General features: G+C 43.6%; 1 protein-coding gene across 1 annotated transcript in view; it reads left to right on the top strand.

Moving 5' to 3' along the window:
- C2CD2 (C2 calcium dependent domain containing 2) overlaps positions 1-16,519 on the top strand; it is a 51,685-nt gene extending 35,166 nt beyond the window's left edge. The window contains exons 10-13 of the mRNA XM_056560209.1: positions 2,615-2,728; positions 2,887-3,014; positions 4,688-5,000; positions 15,475-16,519. Coding sequence (XP_056416184.1) covers positions 2,615-2,728; positions 2,887-3,014; positions 4,688-5,000; positions 15,475-15,695 — 776 coding nt within the window. The 3' untranslated portion in view covers positions 15,696-16,519. The remainder of the gene's footprint in view (positions 1-2,614; positions 2,729-2,886; positions 3,015-4,687; positions 5,001-15,474) is intronic.
- Positions 16,520-16,741: the final 222 nt, after the last annotated feature.

Here is a 16,741-nt window from a genome sequence, read left to right as displayed (position 1 = left end):
GTGGGGGAGCTATACTGCACCTAATGTGGGGGAGCTATACTGCACCTAATGTGGGGGACTATACTGCACCTAATGTGGGGGACTATACTGCACCTAATGTGGGGAGATATACTGCACCTAATGTGGGGGAGCTATACTGCACCTAATGTGGGGGAGCTATACTGCACCTAATGTGGGGGAGCTATACTGCACCTAATGTGGGGGAGCTATACTGCACCTAATGTGGGGGAGCTATACTGCACCTAATGTGGGGGAGCTATACTGCACCTAATGTGGGGGAGCTATACTGCACCTAATGTGGGGAGCTATACTGCACCTAATGTGGGGAGCTATACTGCACCTAATGTGGGGGAACTGTACTGCACCTAATGTGGGGGAACTATACTGCACCTAATGTGGGGGAACTATACTGCACCTAATGTGGGGGAACTATACTGCACCTAATATGGGGAGCTATACTGCACCTAATGTGGGGGAACTATACTGCACCTAATGTGGGGGAACTGTACTGCACCTAATGTGGGGGAACTGTACTGCACCTAATGTGGGGGAACTGTACTGCACCTAATGTGGGGGAACTGTACTGCACCTAATGTGGGGGAACTATACTGCACCTAATGTGGGGGAACTATACTGCACCTAATGTGGGGGAACTATACTGCACCTAATGTGGGGAACTATACTGCACCTAATGTGGGGGGACTGTACTGCACCTAATGTGGGGGGACTGTACTGCACCTAATGTGGGGGGACTGTACTGCACCTAATGTGGGGGGACTGTACTGCACCTAATGTGGGGGGACTGTACTGCACCTAATGTGGGGGAACTGTACTGCACCTAATGTGGGGGAACTGTACTGCACCTAATGTGGGGGAACTGTACTGCACCTAATGTGGGGGAACTGTACTGCACCTAATGTGGGGAACTATATTACACCTAATGTGGGGGAACTGTACTGCACTTAATGTGGGGGAACTGTACTGGTGCAGTACAGTTCCCCCACATTAGGTGCAGTACAGTTCCCCCACATTAGGTGCAGTACAGTTCCCCCACATTAGGTGCAGTACAGTTCCCCTACATTAGGTGGCACCTAATGTGGGGGAACTGTACTGCCAACCTAATGTGGGGGAACTGTACTGCCAACCTAATGTGGGGGAACTGTACTGCCAACCTAATGTGGGGGAACTGTACTGCCAACCTAATGTGGGGGAACTGTACTGCCAACCTAATGTGGGGGAACTGTACTGCCAACCTAATGTGGGGGAACTGTACTGCCAACCTAGTGTGCGGGGACTTATACTGCCAACCTAATGTGGGGGAACTGTACTTCCAACCTAGTGTGCAGGGACTTATACTGCACCTAATGTGGCGGGACTTATACTGCACCTAATGTGGCGGGAATTATACTGCACCTAATGTGGCGGGAATTATACTGCACCTAATGTGGCGGGACTTATACTGCACCTAATGTGGGGGAACTATACTAACTGTGTGTATGTGTGCGTGTATATATATATATATATATATATATATATATATATATATATATACACACACACACGCGCAGCGGGAGTTTGTGCTTTAGGGTGCATACCCTAATGCAATAGGCTGCGCACGCCTATGCTCCCACCACAAACTATTTTTTGGTTGCACCATACATTTTACGGTAAAAGGAGATCATTATAAAGAACAATTCCTGGCGCAAAAAACAAGCCTTCAAATATGTCTATGGATGGAGTTATGGCTTTTAGATGGCGAGGAGGATAAAATTAAAGTTGGGGTTTTAAAGGGGTGTAGAAATCCTATTGTCAAAAACGACATTAGGGCATGCTGTAGTTGTAGTTTTGGACAGCCTCAGGTTGGAGACTAATGGTTTAGTCTAGGAATTCCCAACCAGGGTGCCTCCAGCTGTTGCAATGCTGGGAGTTGTAGTTTTGCAACAGCTGGAGGCACATTGGTTGGGAAACACTGTATTAAAGAGTACCTCTCATGATCTTGTTAAATTTTATAATCCTCCCAGGTCACTACCCCCATCATGATAAACCACCCCCCTGCCTTTATTATTATTATTTTTTTGTTTGTTTAGTTTTCCACCTTGATATCGCTCTGTATTTTCTGCTCAGTCTCAGATTCACATCTGAAGCCATACAGGGGAGAACTTCCTCGCTCACTCTGCTACACACAGCCCAGAGCAGTTCAGTGTGAAATGAGCTATGATTGGATAAGGCTGCACACACACCCCCCTCAGCACTCCAGACTGCATTTCCTGATTTTGGACAGGCCAGCAGGAGTCCAAAGTTTGTGCAAGAGATGGGGGGAAATGTGCTCTGGACAAGTAGGGAGACACCTAGTGGCAGCTTTTTTAAACTCAAATAGAACATAGAAAACTTTATTTATTTTTTTTTAATTTTTTTTAACAAAGTGCGTTGGAAAGATTTTTTTTATTTGCCATAAGGAGTGAAATAGTAAAAAATTAGATTTAATGAGTGTGCCCATTTAAACGAATTTCTCATCTCTGGTGGTGGCACTGTTGAGCACATGCTGCCGGCTTTCATGACAGGTTCCCTTTAAATTGAATCTCTAATCACAACGTTCTTCCCCTTCTCTTTACAGATTCACCCTCCAGGACTCCCCCTAAAATAAAAATCATTGAGAGGGACTTCTCAGTACAAGCCATTCCTTCTCAGACTGGTGTGGTGAGCAAGGCGCTGTCCTCCTCAGACACAGGTAAAACATTTACAATCTAAAGAACATTGTCAGTTTTTTTTGTTTTGTTTTTTCATTTTACCCCAAAATTTAATGTTCAAAAATATGTATGTATATATATATATATATATATATATATATATATATATATAAAATTATTTTTTATGTCTTGAAATCAGAACTCTTGATGCTGAATGGCTCTGACCCGGTTGCAGAAGCTGCCATAAGACAGCTGAGGGAGTCTTCTAGACAGTCCCTGAAGTCTCCTCGTAAGAAAAGCACCATTATCATATCAGGGATCTCAAAGGTGAGCGCCTGGAGGTCTACCGGGCTTTTTGTGGATGACCAGTCTGAATAGGGATCGAAAGCCCCAATACCCCCCTGACCCATTAGAGGGTAGAGTCAAATGATTTTAAGAATAGCAAGAAAAAAAAGAACAATGCCATGTCTGTCCCAGGTTTTTAGAAAGTGCTGTAAAGTTTTCTTTTTGTCATCTTGAACCAGTCTGCCCATTCTCCTCTCACATCAACAAGGCATTTTCCTCCATACAACTGCTGCTTACTGGATATTTTCTCCTTTTCGACCATTCTCTGTAAACCTTAGAACTGGTTTTGCATGCAAATCCCCAAAATCCTCAGACCAGCCCGTCTGGCACCACCAACCATGCCACATTTAAAGTCACTTAAATCTTCTTAATCTTCTTAGTTCTTCCCTATTCTGATGCTCGGTTTGAATGAGTTGTCTTGACCGCATCTACGTGCCTAAATGCATTGAGCTGCTGCCATGTGATTGGCTGATATATTGAGTTATTTGTGTTAACAGGTAATTGAACAGGTGTATCTTATAAAGTGGCCTGTGTGTGTGAGAGAGAGAGAATATACTTATATATATGTTACAGTTAGTTTCTAGTTAAAACTGGTTTTCCCTAGTGAAAACTAGTTTTGACTGAACGACTTTGTGAAAACTAGAATTGACTGCTTTTCCTCAGTGAAAACTAATTTTGACTGAACGACTTTGTGAAAACTAGAATTGACTGCTTTTCCCTTGTAAAAACTAGTTTTGACTAGATGCCTTTGTGAAAACTAGTATTGACAGCTTTTCCTCAGTGAAAACTAATTTTGACTGAACGTCTTTGTTTTCTCTACTTTAAACCAGTTTCAATTGACATTCGGTTTTTGATGAGCAGTAAATTCCAGTTTGTACGAAGGCGTTTAGTAAATATTCTAGTTTGTAAGAAGGCGCTTAGTAAAAACTGGTGTTTCAACAAAGGCGTTCAGTAAAAACTGGTTTTAACTAGGAAAAAACTGTCAATTCTAGTTTTCACAAAGGCATTCAGTCAAAACTAGTTTTCACTAGGGAAAACCAGTTTGAACTAAAAACTAGTTTTAACTGTAACATAAATACATACACACAAAAATATTTTAAAATAAACTAGTGCCAGAAAGTTAAACAGATTTGTACATTACTATTTAGAAATGTTAATCTTTCCAGTACTTTTCAGCTGCTGTATGCTCCAGAAGTTGTGTAGTTCTTTCCTGTCTGAGCACAGTGCTCTCTGCCACCACCTCTGTCCGTACCAGGAACTGCCCAGAACTGAAACAAATCCCCGTAGCAAACCTCTTCTGCCCTGGATAGTTCCTGACACTGACAGAGGTGTCAGCAGAGAGCACTGTGATCAGACTGGAAAGAACTACACAACTTCCTGTGGAGCATACAGCAGCAGATAAGTACTGGAAGGATTAAGATTTTTAAATAGAAGTAATTTACAAATCTGTTTAACTTTTGTCCACCAGTCGATTTTATAATATTTTTTTCCTCCGGAGTACCCCTTTTTAAGCAGCATTTATCTGCTTTAGGGTCTGCGGGCTCCTACGGATCCTGGGCTCTTAGGCACTCTCAGTTTGGCCCGAGTACAGCCTCATTTATAGAAGCCTATGGTACCTTTATATAGAATACTACAAGGGTCTTGTGTCTTCGTAGACTGTGCTTACTCAGGACGACGAAGCCGCCCTCATGTTGAATTACGCGGCCTCCATGGACAGCACAATTCAGAACGACGCGTCCTTCACCTTTGACGACGACTCTACAATGGCCGCCGGCGATAAAGGTCTGACGTTGGCGTCCACGGCCACCATGCCAGCCATGGGCTCAGACGACGAGCTTCACAGTGCCTGGGAGCAGGACAGCCAGCCTGGGGAGTGGAATGTAAATGGAATGGAGGACCAAGATTCCGAATTAGTATCCGTCAGTAATTTGAGCATCTCGGAGACGGGGAGCGTCAGGAAATCTAAAGGTCTGTGCTCACTACTGCCCCCTGCTGTAACATAAACCTCATTCATAACCTGCTGATAATTACCTGCATAAATATCCATCTCCTCTGCATAGATTATTGTGCCAGTGAATCCCAATTTATGATAAAGTTCAGTGTTTTTCAACCAAGGTGCCTCCAGCTGTTGCAAAACTACACCTCCCAGCCGAAGGCTGTCCGGGCATGCTGGGAGGTGTAGTTTTGCAACAGCTGGAGGCACACTGGTTGAAAAACACTGCACTAGAATATAAATAGGGATGCGCTGGCACATGTGTGGCAGAAATCGAGGCATTATCCTGGTTTTTTTTGCAGCAGTTACTCTTCTAGATACATTATGGATTTGCCATAGGTTAATACCTTAAAGGGGTACTCCACTGGAACACCTATTTATTTATTTATTTATTTTTTAAATCAACTGGTGCCAGAAAGTTAAACAGATTTGTAAATGACTTCTATTAAAAAATCTTAATCCTTCCAGTACTTATCAGCTGCTGTTACGATTCACAGGAAGTTCTTTTCTTTTTGAATTTCCTTTCTGCCTGACCACAGTGCTCTCTGCTGACCCCTCTGTCCATTTTAGGAATTGTCCAGAGTGGGATAGGTTTTCTATGGGGATTTGCTTCTACTCTGGACAGCTCCTAAAATGGACAGAGGTGTCAGCAGAGAGCACTGTGGTCAGACAGAAAGGAAATTCAAAAAAGTAAAGAACTTCCTGTGGATCATAACAGCAGCTGATAAGTACTGGAAGGATTAAGATTTTTTTAATAGAAGTAATTAACAAATCTGTTTAACTTTCTGGCACCAGTTGATTATTAAAAAAAAAAAAAAAATTTATAAAGTTTTCCAGTGGAGTACTCTTTTAAAGACCCACCTATTTTGATAGGACCACCAATTTAATCCCCTCCAATTACAATTAAGACCGGCTATCTATCTAATGTATATTGGCCTCTTAAGGCCATGTTCAGAGGGCAGACTTTACTGCCCAATAAGTTTAATGGGATTCCGCCGCAGAAATTCTACATTCCACAAAATTTTATGACCGATCTTTAAAGGGGTACTCCGCCCCTAGACATCTTATCCCCTATCCAAAGGATAGGGGATAAGATGTCAGATCGCCGGGGTCCCGCTGCTGGGGACCCTGGGGATCGCCACTGCGGCACCCCACTGTCATTACTGCGCAGAGCGAGTTCGCTGTGTGCGTAATGACGGGCGATACAGGGGCCGGAGCAGCGTGACGTCATGGCTCCGCCCCTTAATGCAAGTCTATGGCAGGGGGCGTGACGACCGCCACGCCACCTCCCATAGACTTGTATTGACGGGGCGGGCCGTGACATCATGAGGGGCGGAGCTGTGACGTAACAATGCTCCGGCCCCTGTATCGCCCGTCATTACGTGCAGAGCGAACTCGCTCTGCGCAGTAATGATAGCGGGGTGCTGCAGCGGGGATCCCGGGGTCCCCAGCAGCGGGACCCCGGCGATCTGGAATCTTATCCCCTATCCTTTGGATAGGGGATAAGATGTCTAGGGGTGGAGTACCCCTTTAAATTTTGCAGAATGGCAGGCAGGATCCCATTGAATTCAATGGGGCTTTGAATTTCGGCGGAATTCTGTGTTACGAGAATACAGACTTCTGCTGAAATTCCGCTGTTTGTGTGGGATTGCGGAATTCTGTCATTTGAATAAAACCTAAGTCTTCCCCAGATGACATGGGAGAGAAGGATCGGGCATGTTAGATTTCAACTGCATGATCCTATTGTTCTTGGCATCGCCAGAGGAGTCTGGCATCGGTTATCGGTTATCTAGATCTTTCCTCTTTTATCTACATGCAGGTTTGCCCAGTCTGATTCATAGTAGGCAAAGAACGGGGATATGCTGACCACAAAGTAATCTGGTTTAAGAAAGTAATAGGGGGTGTAGACATTGCAATTTAACCCAGGCCCTGGAACCTGGGAAACTCAAAATGTCTTGGCCCATAGGAGGGGATGTAGACATCTCATAGTTAGGCGGTTTAAAGGGGTACACCGGTGAAATGTGTTTTTTTTTTGGGTTTTTTTTTAATCAACTGATGCCAGAAAGTTAAACAGATTTGTAAATTACTTCTATTAAAAAATCTTAATCCGTCCAGTACTTATTAGCTGCTGAATACTACAGCGGAAATTCTTTTCTTTTTGAACACAGAGCTCTCTGCTGACATCACGAACACAGTGCTCTCTGCTGACATCTCTGTCCATTTTAAGAACTGTCCAGAGTAGGAGAAAATCCCCTTAGAAAACATATGCTGCTCTGGACAGTTCCTAAAATGGACAGAGATGTCAGCAGAGAGCACTGTGCTTGTGATGTCAGCAGAGAGCTCTGTGTTCCAAAAAGAAAATAATTTCCTCTGTAGTATTCAGCAGCTAATAAGTACTGAAAGGATTAAGATTTTTTAATAGAAGTAATTTACAAATCTGTTTAACTTACTGGCACCAGATGATAAAAAAAAAAAAAAAAAAGTTTTCCACCAGAGTACCCCTTTAAGATTTGACATAGGCAAAGCACGGGGATATGTTGACCACAATGTATCCTGGGTCAAGAGCGTAACAATAGTGGGTTATTCTATTGAGAACCATGAGAAGCCCAAAAGCCATCACGGCCCCATAGGAGGAGATGTGGACATCTCATTGTTGGGCGGTTTAAGATTTAACATTAGGCCTCTGTTCTTGGAGCTGGTGATCTCCGAAAGGACAATGAGGTGGCACCAGGGCTCAATTCCTGCCTGAACACATAGGAACGGAGTTCCTGCACTTTTTTCACAGCAGGAACACCGTTCCCATTAGCAGGAGTCCTGCAGAACCAGCCCTTGAGTGGAAATCTTGGATGAGTTCCAGGACTTGACCCCTGGGTGGCACCATCATCATGATAAGTATTCATTGCCTATGGAGAAGGCTCTAGGGGTAGAAGGAAGGGACCAGTTGGGACCTTCTCACTAGAGATGAGCGAACTTACAGTAAATTCAATTCGTCACGAACTTCTCGGCTCGGCGGTTGCTGACTTTTCCTGCCTAAATTAGTTCAGCTTTCCGGTGCTCCGGTGGGCTGGAAAAGGTGGATACATTCCTAGGAAAGAGTCTCCTAGGTCTGTATCCACCTTTTCCAGCCCACGGGAGCACCTGAAAGCTGAACTAATTTATGCAGGAAAAGTCATCAACTGCCGAGCCGAGAAGTTCGTGACGAATCGAATTTACTGTAAGTTCGCTCATCTCTACTAGTGAGCCCTATCGGGGCAAAATCTGCATGATGCCAAGTGGTCACCAAGGTTTACCCTAAAATATAATATTATCCCTAGGTTGGCACATGTGAACAAGGACTAAAAAAGGGTCAAAAACTTGTTTTTTGCTGATTTGCTTCCTAAGGTTTCTGATTATTACTTGCAATGGCTATTCTCTCTTTTTTCTTCTTTTTTTTCAGCTACAGGTTGCTGTGGCAGGTGCTGGGGCAAAAAAAAGGGTTGAAAAGTTTGATCTTCTAATTTTTAAATTTTTTATATAGATTTAAAAAAATTTTTTTTTTTAATTTTGATACATAAAGAATTTTACAAAAATTTACAAAAAAAAACAAAAACCCATAAATATGGTGCTGGGATTGAGATCACGGGAGACCGTGTGCATTGAGCTCCATGTCCTATCATCTCTCATTCGTCATTTTCCTGTTTGTCTCTCTCTCTCTCATCGTCTTTCTTTCCATCTCTTCTGTCACCTTAAGAGGATCTTTTCACCAACTTCGATTAATTGCTCGCACAGTAAGTCGACAGGTTTGCCTTCTATTTCTTTTGTGTTTTTGTTTTTTTTTGTTTTTTTGTAACTGTTTTTAGCACCATAGCCTTGGTCCTCCCCTATGGCCAGGATTAGTGATGTCACTGTGAGGTGATGACATCATCAGGATTGTCCGGGTGGTGATCAAATAGATAATTATTAGAGATGAGCGAACTTACAGTAAATTCGATTCGTCAGGAACTTCTCGGCTCGGCAGTTGATGACTTTTCCTGCATAAATTAGTTCAGCTTTCAGGTGCTCCGGTGGGCTGTAAAAGGTGGATTCATTCCTAGGAGACTCTTTCCTAGGACTGTATCCACCTTTTCCGGAGCACCGGAAAGCTGAGCAAATTTATGCAGGATAAGTTATCAACTGCCGAGCCGAGAAGTTTGTGACGAATCGAATTTACTGTAAGTTCGCTCATCTCTAATAATGATCATTGACGTACTTGTTTTTGCACCATTGGATGACGTTGTATGGATGATGGGTAACATGTGACTTGCTCACTGTCTGAAGATCGCCATTTCAGAACTGGCTCCGTTGTTTAGGTAGGAGCCCTGCATTGAGAATTGCACGGCGCAGCAGAATTGTGGTTTCTGACTTGTAGACCGGAATTACACAATATATATACCGTATTTTTCGCCGTATAAGACGCACTTTTTCTTCCCCAAAACTGGAGGGGAAAAAGTCGGTGCGTCTTATACGGCGAATACACCCCTATCGCGGCGGTCCCTGCGGCCATCAACGGCCGGGACCCACGGCTAATACAGGACATCACCGATCGCGGTGATGCCCTGTATTAACCCTTCAGACGCGGCGATCAAAGCTGACCGCCGCGTCTGAAGGGAAAGTAACACTAACCCGGCTGTTCAGTCGGGCTGTTCGGGACCGCCGCGATTTCACCGCGGCGGTCCTGAACAGCCCGACTGAATAGCTGGGTTAGTGCTTACAGGACACCGGGAGGGACCTTACCTGCCTCCTCGGTGTCTTCTCCGTTCAGGGATCCCCTGTAGGGCCGGCGCTCTCCTTCTTCGTCATCACGTCGTCGCGTACGTGCGTCGGCGTGCGTAACGACGTGATGGCGGTGACGGCGAGCGAGGCTACCCGACCGGCAGCAGAGACGTTCCGGAGCGACGGGGACACGGCGACAGCGATGGAGCAACATCCAGGGCAGCGGTGACGGGTCCGGAGCGGCGGGGACACGTGAGTATTCCCTCCTATGCAGTGGTCTTCAATCTGCAGACCTCCAGATGTTGCAAAACTACAACTCCCAGCATGCCCGGACAGCCAACGGCTGTCCGGGCATGCTGGGAGTTGTAGTTTTGCAACATCTGGAGGTCCGCAGGTTGAAGACCTTTATTGGGTTCAAAATATTTATTTTTTTAGATTTTGCACCTATAAATTGGGTGCGTCTTATACGCCGGTGCGTCCTATAGGGCAAAAAATACGGTACCTGAAATTCAGGTTATGTATATGATGGATCCTGTTCAGTGACTTGTCCTGTCTACTAAAGAAGGCACAAGTGTGAAAGGTTTCCAGCCACTTAGGTGGGGACAGGATGTCCAGGAGTTTACTGGCTAACACCTAATATTCCTGGTAGATTTGGTCGTTTAAAGGGGTACTCCTGTGGAAAACTTTATTTATTTATTTATTTTTTTTATCAACTGGTGCCAGAAAGTTAAACAGATTTGTTAATTACGTCTATTAAAAAAAATCTTAATCCTTCTAGTACTTATTAGCTGCTGAATACTACAGAGGAAATTCTTTTCTTTTTGGAACACAGAGCTCTCTGCTGACATCATGACCACAGTGCTCTCTGCTGACATCTCTGTCCATTTTAAGAACTGTCCAGAGTAGGAGAAAAAATCCCCATAGCAAACATACGCTGCTCTAGACAATGGACAGAGATGTCAGCAGAGAGCACTGTGGTCATGATGTCAGCAGAGAGCTCTGTGTTTCAAAAAGAAAAATAATTTCCTCTGTAGTATTCAGCAGCTAGTAAGTACTGGAAGGATTAAGATTTTTTAACAGAAGTAATTTACAAATCTGTTTAAAATTTCTGGCAGCAGTTGTTTAAAAAAAAAAAAAAAAAAAAGTTTTCCACTGGAGTACCCCGTTAACCCCTTAACGACGCCAGACGTAAATGGACGTCCTGGTGAGCTGGTACTTAACGCACCAGGACGTACATTTACATCCTATACATAACCGCGAGCATCGGAGCGATGCTCGGGTCATGCGCGGCAGGTCCCGGCTGCTGATAGCAGCCAGGGACCCGCCGGTAATGGCGGACTTGCGCGATCGCGCGGATGGCCGCCATTAACCCCTCAGATGGCGGGATCCATACAGATCACGGCATCTGCAACATTGCGGACACTAAAATAGATGATCGGATCACCCGCAGCGCTGCCGCGTCGATCCAATCATCCAGCATGGCAGCCGGAGGTCCCCTCACCTGCCTCCGCTGCCTTCCACGGGTCTTCTGGTCTGGTCTGCGATCGAGCAGACCAGACCAGAAGATGACCGATAATACTGATCAGTGCTATGTCCTATGTATAGCACTGAAAAGTATTAGCAATCCCCTATGGGGACTATTGAAGTGTAAAAATAAAAGTAAAAAAATGTGAAAAACCCCCTCCCCCAATAAAAATTTAAAATTTCCCCATTTTCCCTATTTCACCCCCAAAAAGTGTAAAAAAAAAAATATTTTATATACATATTTGGTATCGCCGCATGTGTAAATATCCCAACTATTACAATAATGTACTAATGATCCCGTATGGTGAACGTCGTGAACGTTAAAAAAAAAAAGTCCAAAATAGATGCTTTTTTATAACATTATATTCCAAAAAAAAATTTATAAAAGAAGTATTAAAAGTTTTATATAAGCAAATATAGTATCAACAAAAAGTACAGATCACGGCGCAAAAAATTAGCCCTCATACCGCCGCTTATATGGAAATATGAAAAAGTTATAGGTCTTCAAAATAGGGGGATTTTAAACGTACTAATTTGGTTAAAAAGTTAGCGATTTTTTTTAAGCGCAACAGTAATATAAAAGTATGTTATCATGGTATAATTTTAATCGTATTGACCCAGAGAATAAAAAACACGTGTCATTTTTACCGTAAATTGTACGGCGTGAAAACGAAATCTTCCAAAATTTGCTAAATTGCAGTTTTCTTTTTAATTTCCCCACACAAATAGTATTTTTTTGATTGCGCCATACATTTTATGGTAAAGGGAGTGATGGCATTACAAAGGACAACTGGTCGCGCAAAAAACAAGCCCTCATACTAGTCTGTGGATGGAAATATAAAAGAGTTATGATTTTTTGAAGGGGAGGAGGAAAAAACGAAAACTTAAAAATAAAATTAACTCCTTAAAAGGGTTATCCAGGAAAAAACTTTTTTTTTATATATAAACTGGCTCCAGAAAGTTAAACAGATTTGTAAATTACTTCTATAAAAAAATCTTCATCCTTTCAGTGCTTATGAGCTTCTGAAGTTGAGTTACATAGTTAGTACGGTCGAAAAAAGACAAAAGTTGTTCTTTTCTGTCTAAGTGCTCTCTGATGACACGTGTCTCGGGAATGGCCCAGTTTAGAAGCAAATCCTCATAGCAAACCTCTTCTACTCTGTGCAGTTCCCGAGACAAGCAGAGATGTCAGCAGAGAGCACTGTTGCCAGACAGAAAAGAACAACTCAACTTCAGCAGCTGATAATTATTGAAAGGATTAAGATTTTCTAATAGAAGTTATTTACAAATCTGTTTAACTTTCTGGAGCCGGTTGATATATATATATAAAAAAAGTTTTTTTCCTGGAATACCCCTTTAAGGCCCAAATAGGCTGAGTCCTTAAGAGGTTAAAGGGTTAAAAAATGGTCTTGATAATGACAGCTGTGTCTGTTTCCTGTTTATTGTCCACATCATTTGCACTTTTCATTTCTTTGAAAATAATTAGAGATGAGCGAACTTACAGTAAATTCGATTAGTCACAAACTTCTCGGCTCGGCAGTTGATGACTTTTCCTGCATAAATTAGTTCAGCTTTCCGGTGCTCCCGTGGGCTGGAAAAGGTGGATACAGTCCTAGGAGACTCTTTCCTAGGAATGTATCCACCTTTTCCAGCCCACGGGAGCACCTGAAGGCTGAACTAATTTACGCAGGATAAGTCAGCAACCGCCAAGCCGAGAAGTTCATGACGAATCGAATTTCCTGTTTATAGTTCACATCATTTGCACTTTTCATTTCTTTGAAAATAATAAAAAACCATTGGAAGTAAAGAAATGGGCTAGGGCCTAGGGCAGTGTTTCCCAACTAGGGTGCCTTCAGCTGTTGCAAAACTACAACTCCCAGCATGCCCGGACAGCCAACGGCTGTCCGGGCATGCTGGGAGTTGTAGTTTTGCAACAGCTGGAGGCACCCTGATTGGGAAATACTGGCCTAGGGGGAGATTTATCAAAATCATAATTTCTTTCATTTTTGAAAAGACATCTGAAAAATAAAAGAAGCAATTTGATTTGAGTCAACTTTTCCTCGACAGAGGTTTAAAAAAAAAAAATAAAAATCGACCCCCCCCCCCCTAAGTTTCCAAATTGTGGACTGTTGCAAACCAAACAAGTCCCAGCATAATACTAACTAAGGCCACGTTCACACAACAAAACTTCCGAGCGGAATCGGAAACAGCAGCGATACCTGAGGCTACAGGGGGCCTAATGGAGTTTAAGGGGTACTCCACCACTGGACTTCTTATCCCCCATGCAAGGCTAGGGGATAAGATGTCTGATCATAGGGGGTCTATTCACTAGGACCCCCCCCCCCCCCCTCCCTGCAATCTCCAGGTGGTACTCTTGTGTTCTGAACATTTTTGTACAGAACGCAGGGTTCGGGGCGACCATGGACATTGTGATGTCTAGCCATGCCCCCTCTATTCAGGTCTATGGGAGGGGGCGTGACCAGCGACCCCAGCCGTCATTCCCCCTCCTATAGACATGAATGGTGGGGGCGTGAGGTGACGTCACAACCACGTCTGCCCGAACCCAGCGTTCTGAACAAAAATGTTCTGAATGCTGGAGTGCTGCCCAGAGATCGCAGGGGGTCCCAGCGGTGGGACCCCCTGCGATCAGACATGTTATCCCCTATCCTTTGTATAGGGGATAAGATGTCCAGGGGCAGAGTACCCCTTTAAGTACAGTATTGCAGTATTTATTTATTTTTTTTCCTTTAAGCAGACAGCCTGGCCATGTTTTTAGAAAACCTCTCTTTGGGTGCATGCACACCACGTTTTCAGGCTACGGCTGCTGGATCCAGCTGGGGGAGGGGAAAACCGTGCGCTCCCATACCCCAGCCGGACCGGCGCTGAAATCCATTGACTTTAAAGGGGTACTCCGGTGAAAACCTTTTTTCTTTTAAATCAACTGGTGCCAGAAAGTTAAACATATTTGTAAATTACTTCTATTAAAAAATCTTAATCCTTCCAGTACTTATTAGCTGCTGAATGCTACAGAGGAAATTCCTTTCTTTTTGGAACACTGATGACATCACGAGCACAGTGCTCTCTGCTGATAGCTCTGTCCATTTTAGCAACCGTGCATAGCAGATGGATGCCAAGGGCAGCATGGTGGCTCAGTGGTTAGCACTGCTGCCTTGCAGTGCTGGGGACTTGGGTTCAAATCCCACTAAGGACAACAATAAATAAAGCGTTGTTATTATTATAATAACGTCAGCAGAGAGAACTGTGGTCGGGATGTCATCAGAGAGCATTCCAAAAAGAAAAGAATTTCCTCTGTAGTATTCAGCAGCTAATAAGTACAGGAAGGATTAAGATTTTTTAATAGAAGTCATTTACAAATCTGTTTAACTTTCTGGCACCAATTGATTTAAAAGAAAAAAGGTTTTCACCGGAGTACCCCTTTAATGCCAGTTTTCCCATAGATGGCAGCTGATTACTAGGGTCGCAGCAGGTGGACACTTTGTCAAGTTATAAGAATATTTTCTGAAGCTAACATGGCTGCTCTAGTTTTCGTCTTGTGTTTTCGAGAAGTTTTATGCTCCTTTAGAATATGTCCATGTTTTCCTGTCTTTAGTTACCTGCAAATTCCCGAAAAAAGAGACTGCACTGAAGGTGTAACCGATGTTATGAGAGCACCTTTAATAATTCTATATGTAGACCGTATGCGTGGGCCCTCTGTTATTCTTAAAGGGGTTATCCAGGAAAAAACATTTTTTTTTAATATCAACTGGCTCCAGAAAGTTAAACAGATTTGTAAATGACCTCTATTAAATAATCTTAATCCTTTCAGTACGTATGAGCTGCTGAAGTTGAGTTGTTCTTTTCTGTCTAAGTGCTCTCTGATGACACCTGTCTCGGGAACCGCCCAGTTTAGAAGCAAACCTCTTCTTCTCTGTGCAGTTCCCGAGACAAGCAGAGATGTCAGCAGAGAGCACTGTTGTCAGACAGAAAACAACAACTCAACTTCAGCAGCTGATAATTATTGAAAGGATTAAGATTTTTTTTTTTATAGAAGTAATTTACAAATCTGTTTAACTTTCTGGAGCCAGTTGATATAAAAAAGAAATTTGTTTTTTTTTCCTGGAATACCCCTTTAATATCGGTTATGTAATAGCGCCATTACGATCCTCTATAACTATCCTCCATTTTCTCTCGCAGGTGGACTTTTACACAGAGGGGCAAAGCTATTTTTCCGCCGGAGGCACCAGCAGAAAGACCCTAGCATGAGTCAGTCCCACAACGACCTGGTCTACCTGGAAAGGCAAGGGGCAGTGGAGCATCGCAAGAAGGGGGCCACGCTGTCCCGGTTTCTCAACAAAAACAAGAAGCTTCTCCCCAAAAATAAACACAAAAATAAACCCCAACCAGACAATGACTAAATCGGGCCAGGCAAGATGGCCGACCAAGACCCCCCACATCCTTGTCCTTGAGGAAAGCCCCCGAGCGACAAACAAGGCATAAGGCCAACTTGAAGGCATATTTTATGTCCCTCATGAACCTGTAAAATCCTGCTTTTTTCTGTCTTTTAGCTCAACACTGTGAGATTTTTAGGAGTCCTCTATGGTTGCTTGTCTCCAACGCACAATGGAGGCAGCCATTTTATGAGCTAAAGCAATACTCATGACAAGATCAGCCGCCGAGGCAGCCATTTTGCCATCCACACTAATGGAGTGTGAGAAGTTCTCAGCTACGAGACGGCCATTGATTGCCGTGTACCTCATCCCCCGGTGATGTTAATGGTTTCTAGAGTAATTATTTAATTATATATATATATATATTTTTTTTTTTCTACAAAATGGCATCTGCTGTGAAATGTGGATTGAGGTCCACCTCGCTTTGTCATGGAGTTCGCATGTAAATTGTATTTATGAAGCACTGCAATGGTGAAAGTCTCCATTTAGTTGTAGAGTCAATAGGAGCGAATGGTTTTCGTCGCAATTACCTCTGAGTGGGGGGGGGGGGGGGGGGGCGAGGATTTCTATGATATCCGATGGTGCCATATATCATAAAGCAACAGACCACCCTGAACACTAATTCTGTAAATAATAGATAGAGTAAGAGGTTTTTAAAGAGTTATAACCCCATCGTCATGCAAGATTTTCGCTTATACCAGTTACCAGATTAGCCGAATGTTACTGGTTCCACGCACGGCCATATAGGAAGGCAGGGGTGTAGCTTTAGGGTAGTGGTCTTCAACCTGCGGACCTCCAGATGTTGCAAAACTACAACTCCCAGCATGCCCGGACAGCCAACGGCTGTCCGGGCATGCTGGGAGTTGTAGTTTTGCAACATCTGGAGGTCCGCAGGTTGAAGACCACTGCTGTAGGGGGTGCAGAGGTACCTGGGCCCCAATGCCACATAGAAACACACCAGTATTATAACAGTAGAGCCTAGAATACACTATAGGACCTTGTGCGTAAAAGAA

Source organism: Hyla sarda, chromosome 2 (assembly GCF_029499605.1).
Source record: "Hyla sarda isolate aHylSar1 chromosome 2, aHylSar1.hap1, whole genome shotgun sequence".
NCBI classification, from domain to species: domain Eukaryota; kingdom Metazoa; phylum Chordata; class Amphibia; order Anura; family Hylidae; genus Hyla; species Hyla sarda.
Note: the sequence above shows the minus strand (reverse complement) of the source record. Positions and strands in the feature narration are given on the sequence as shown.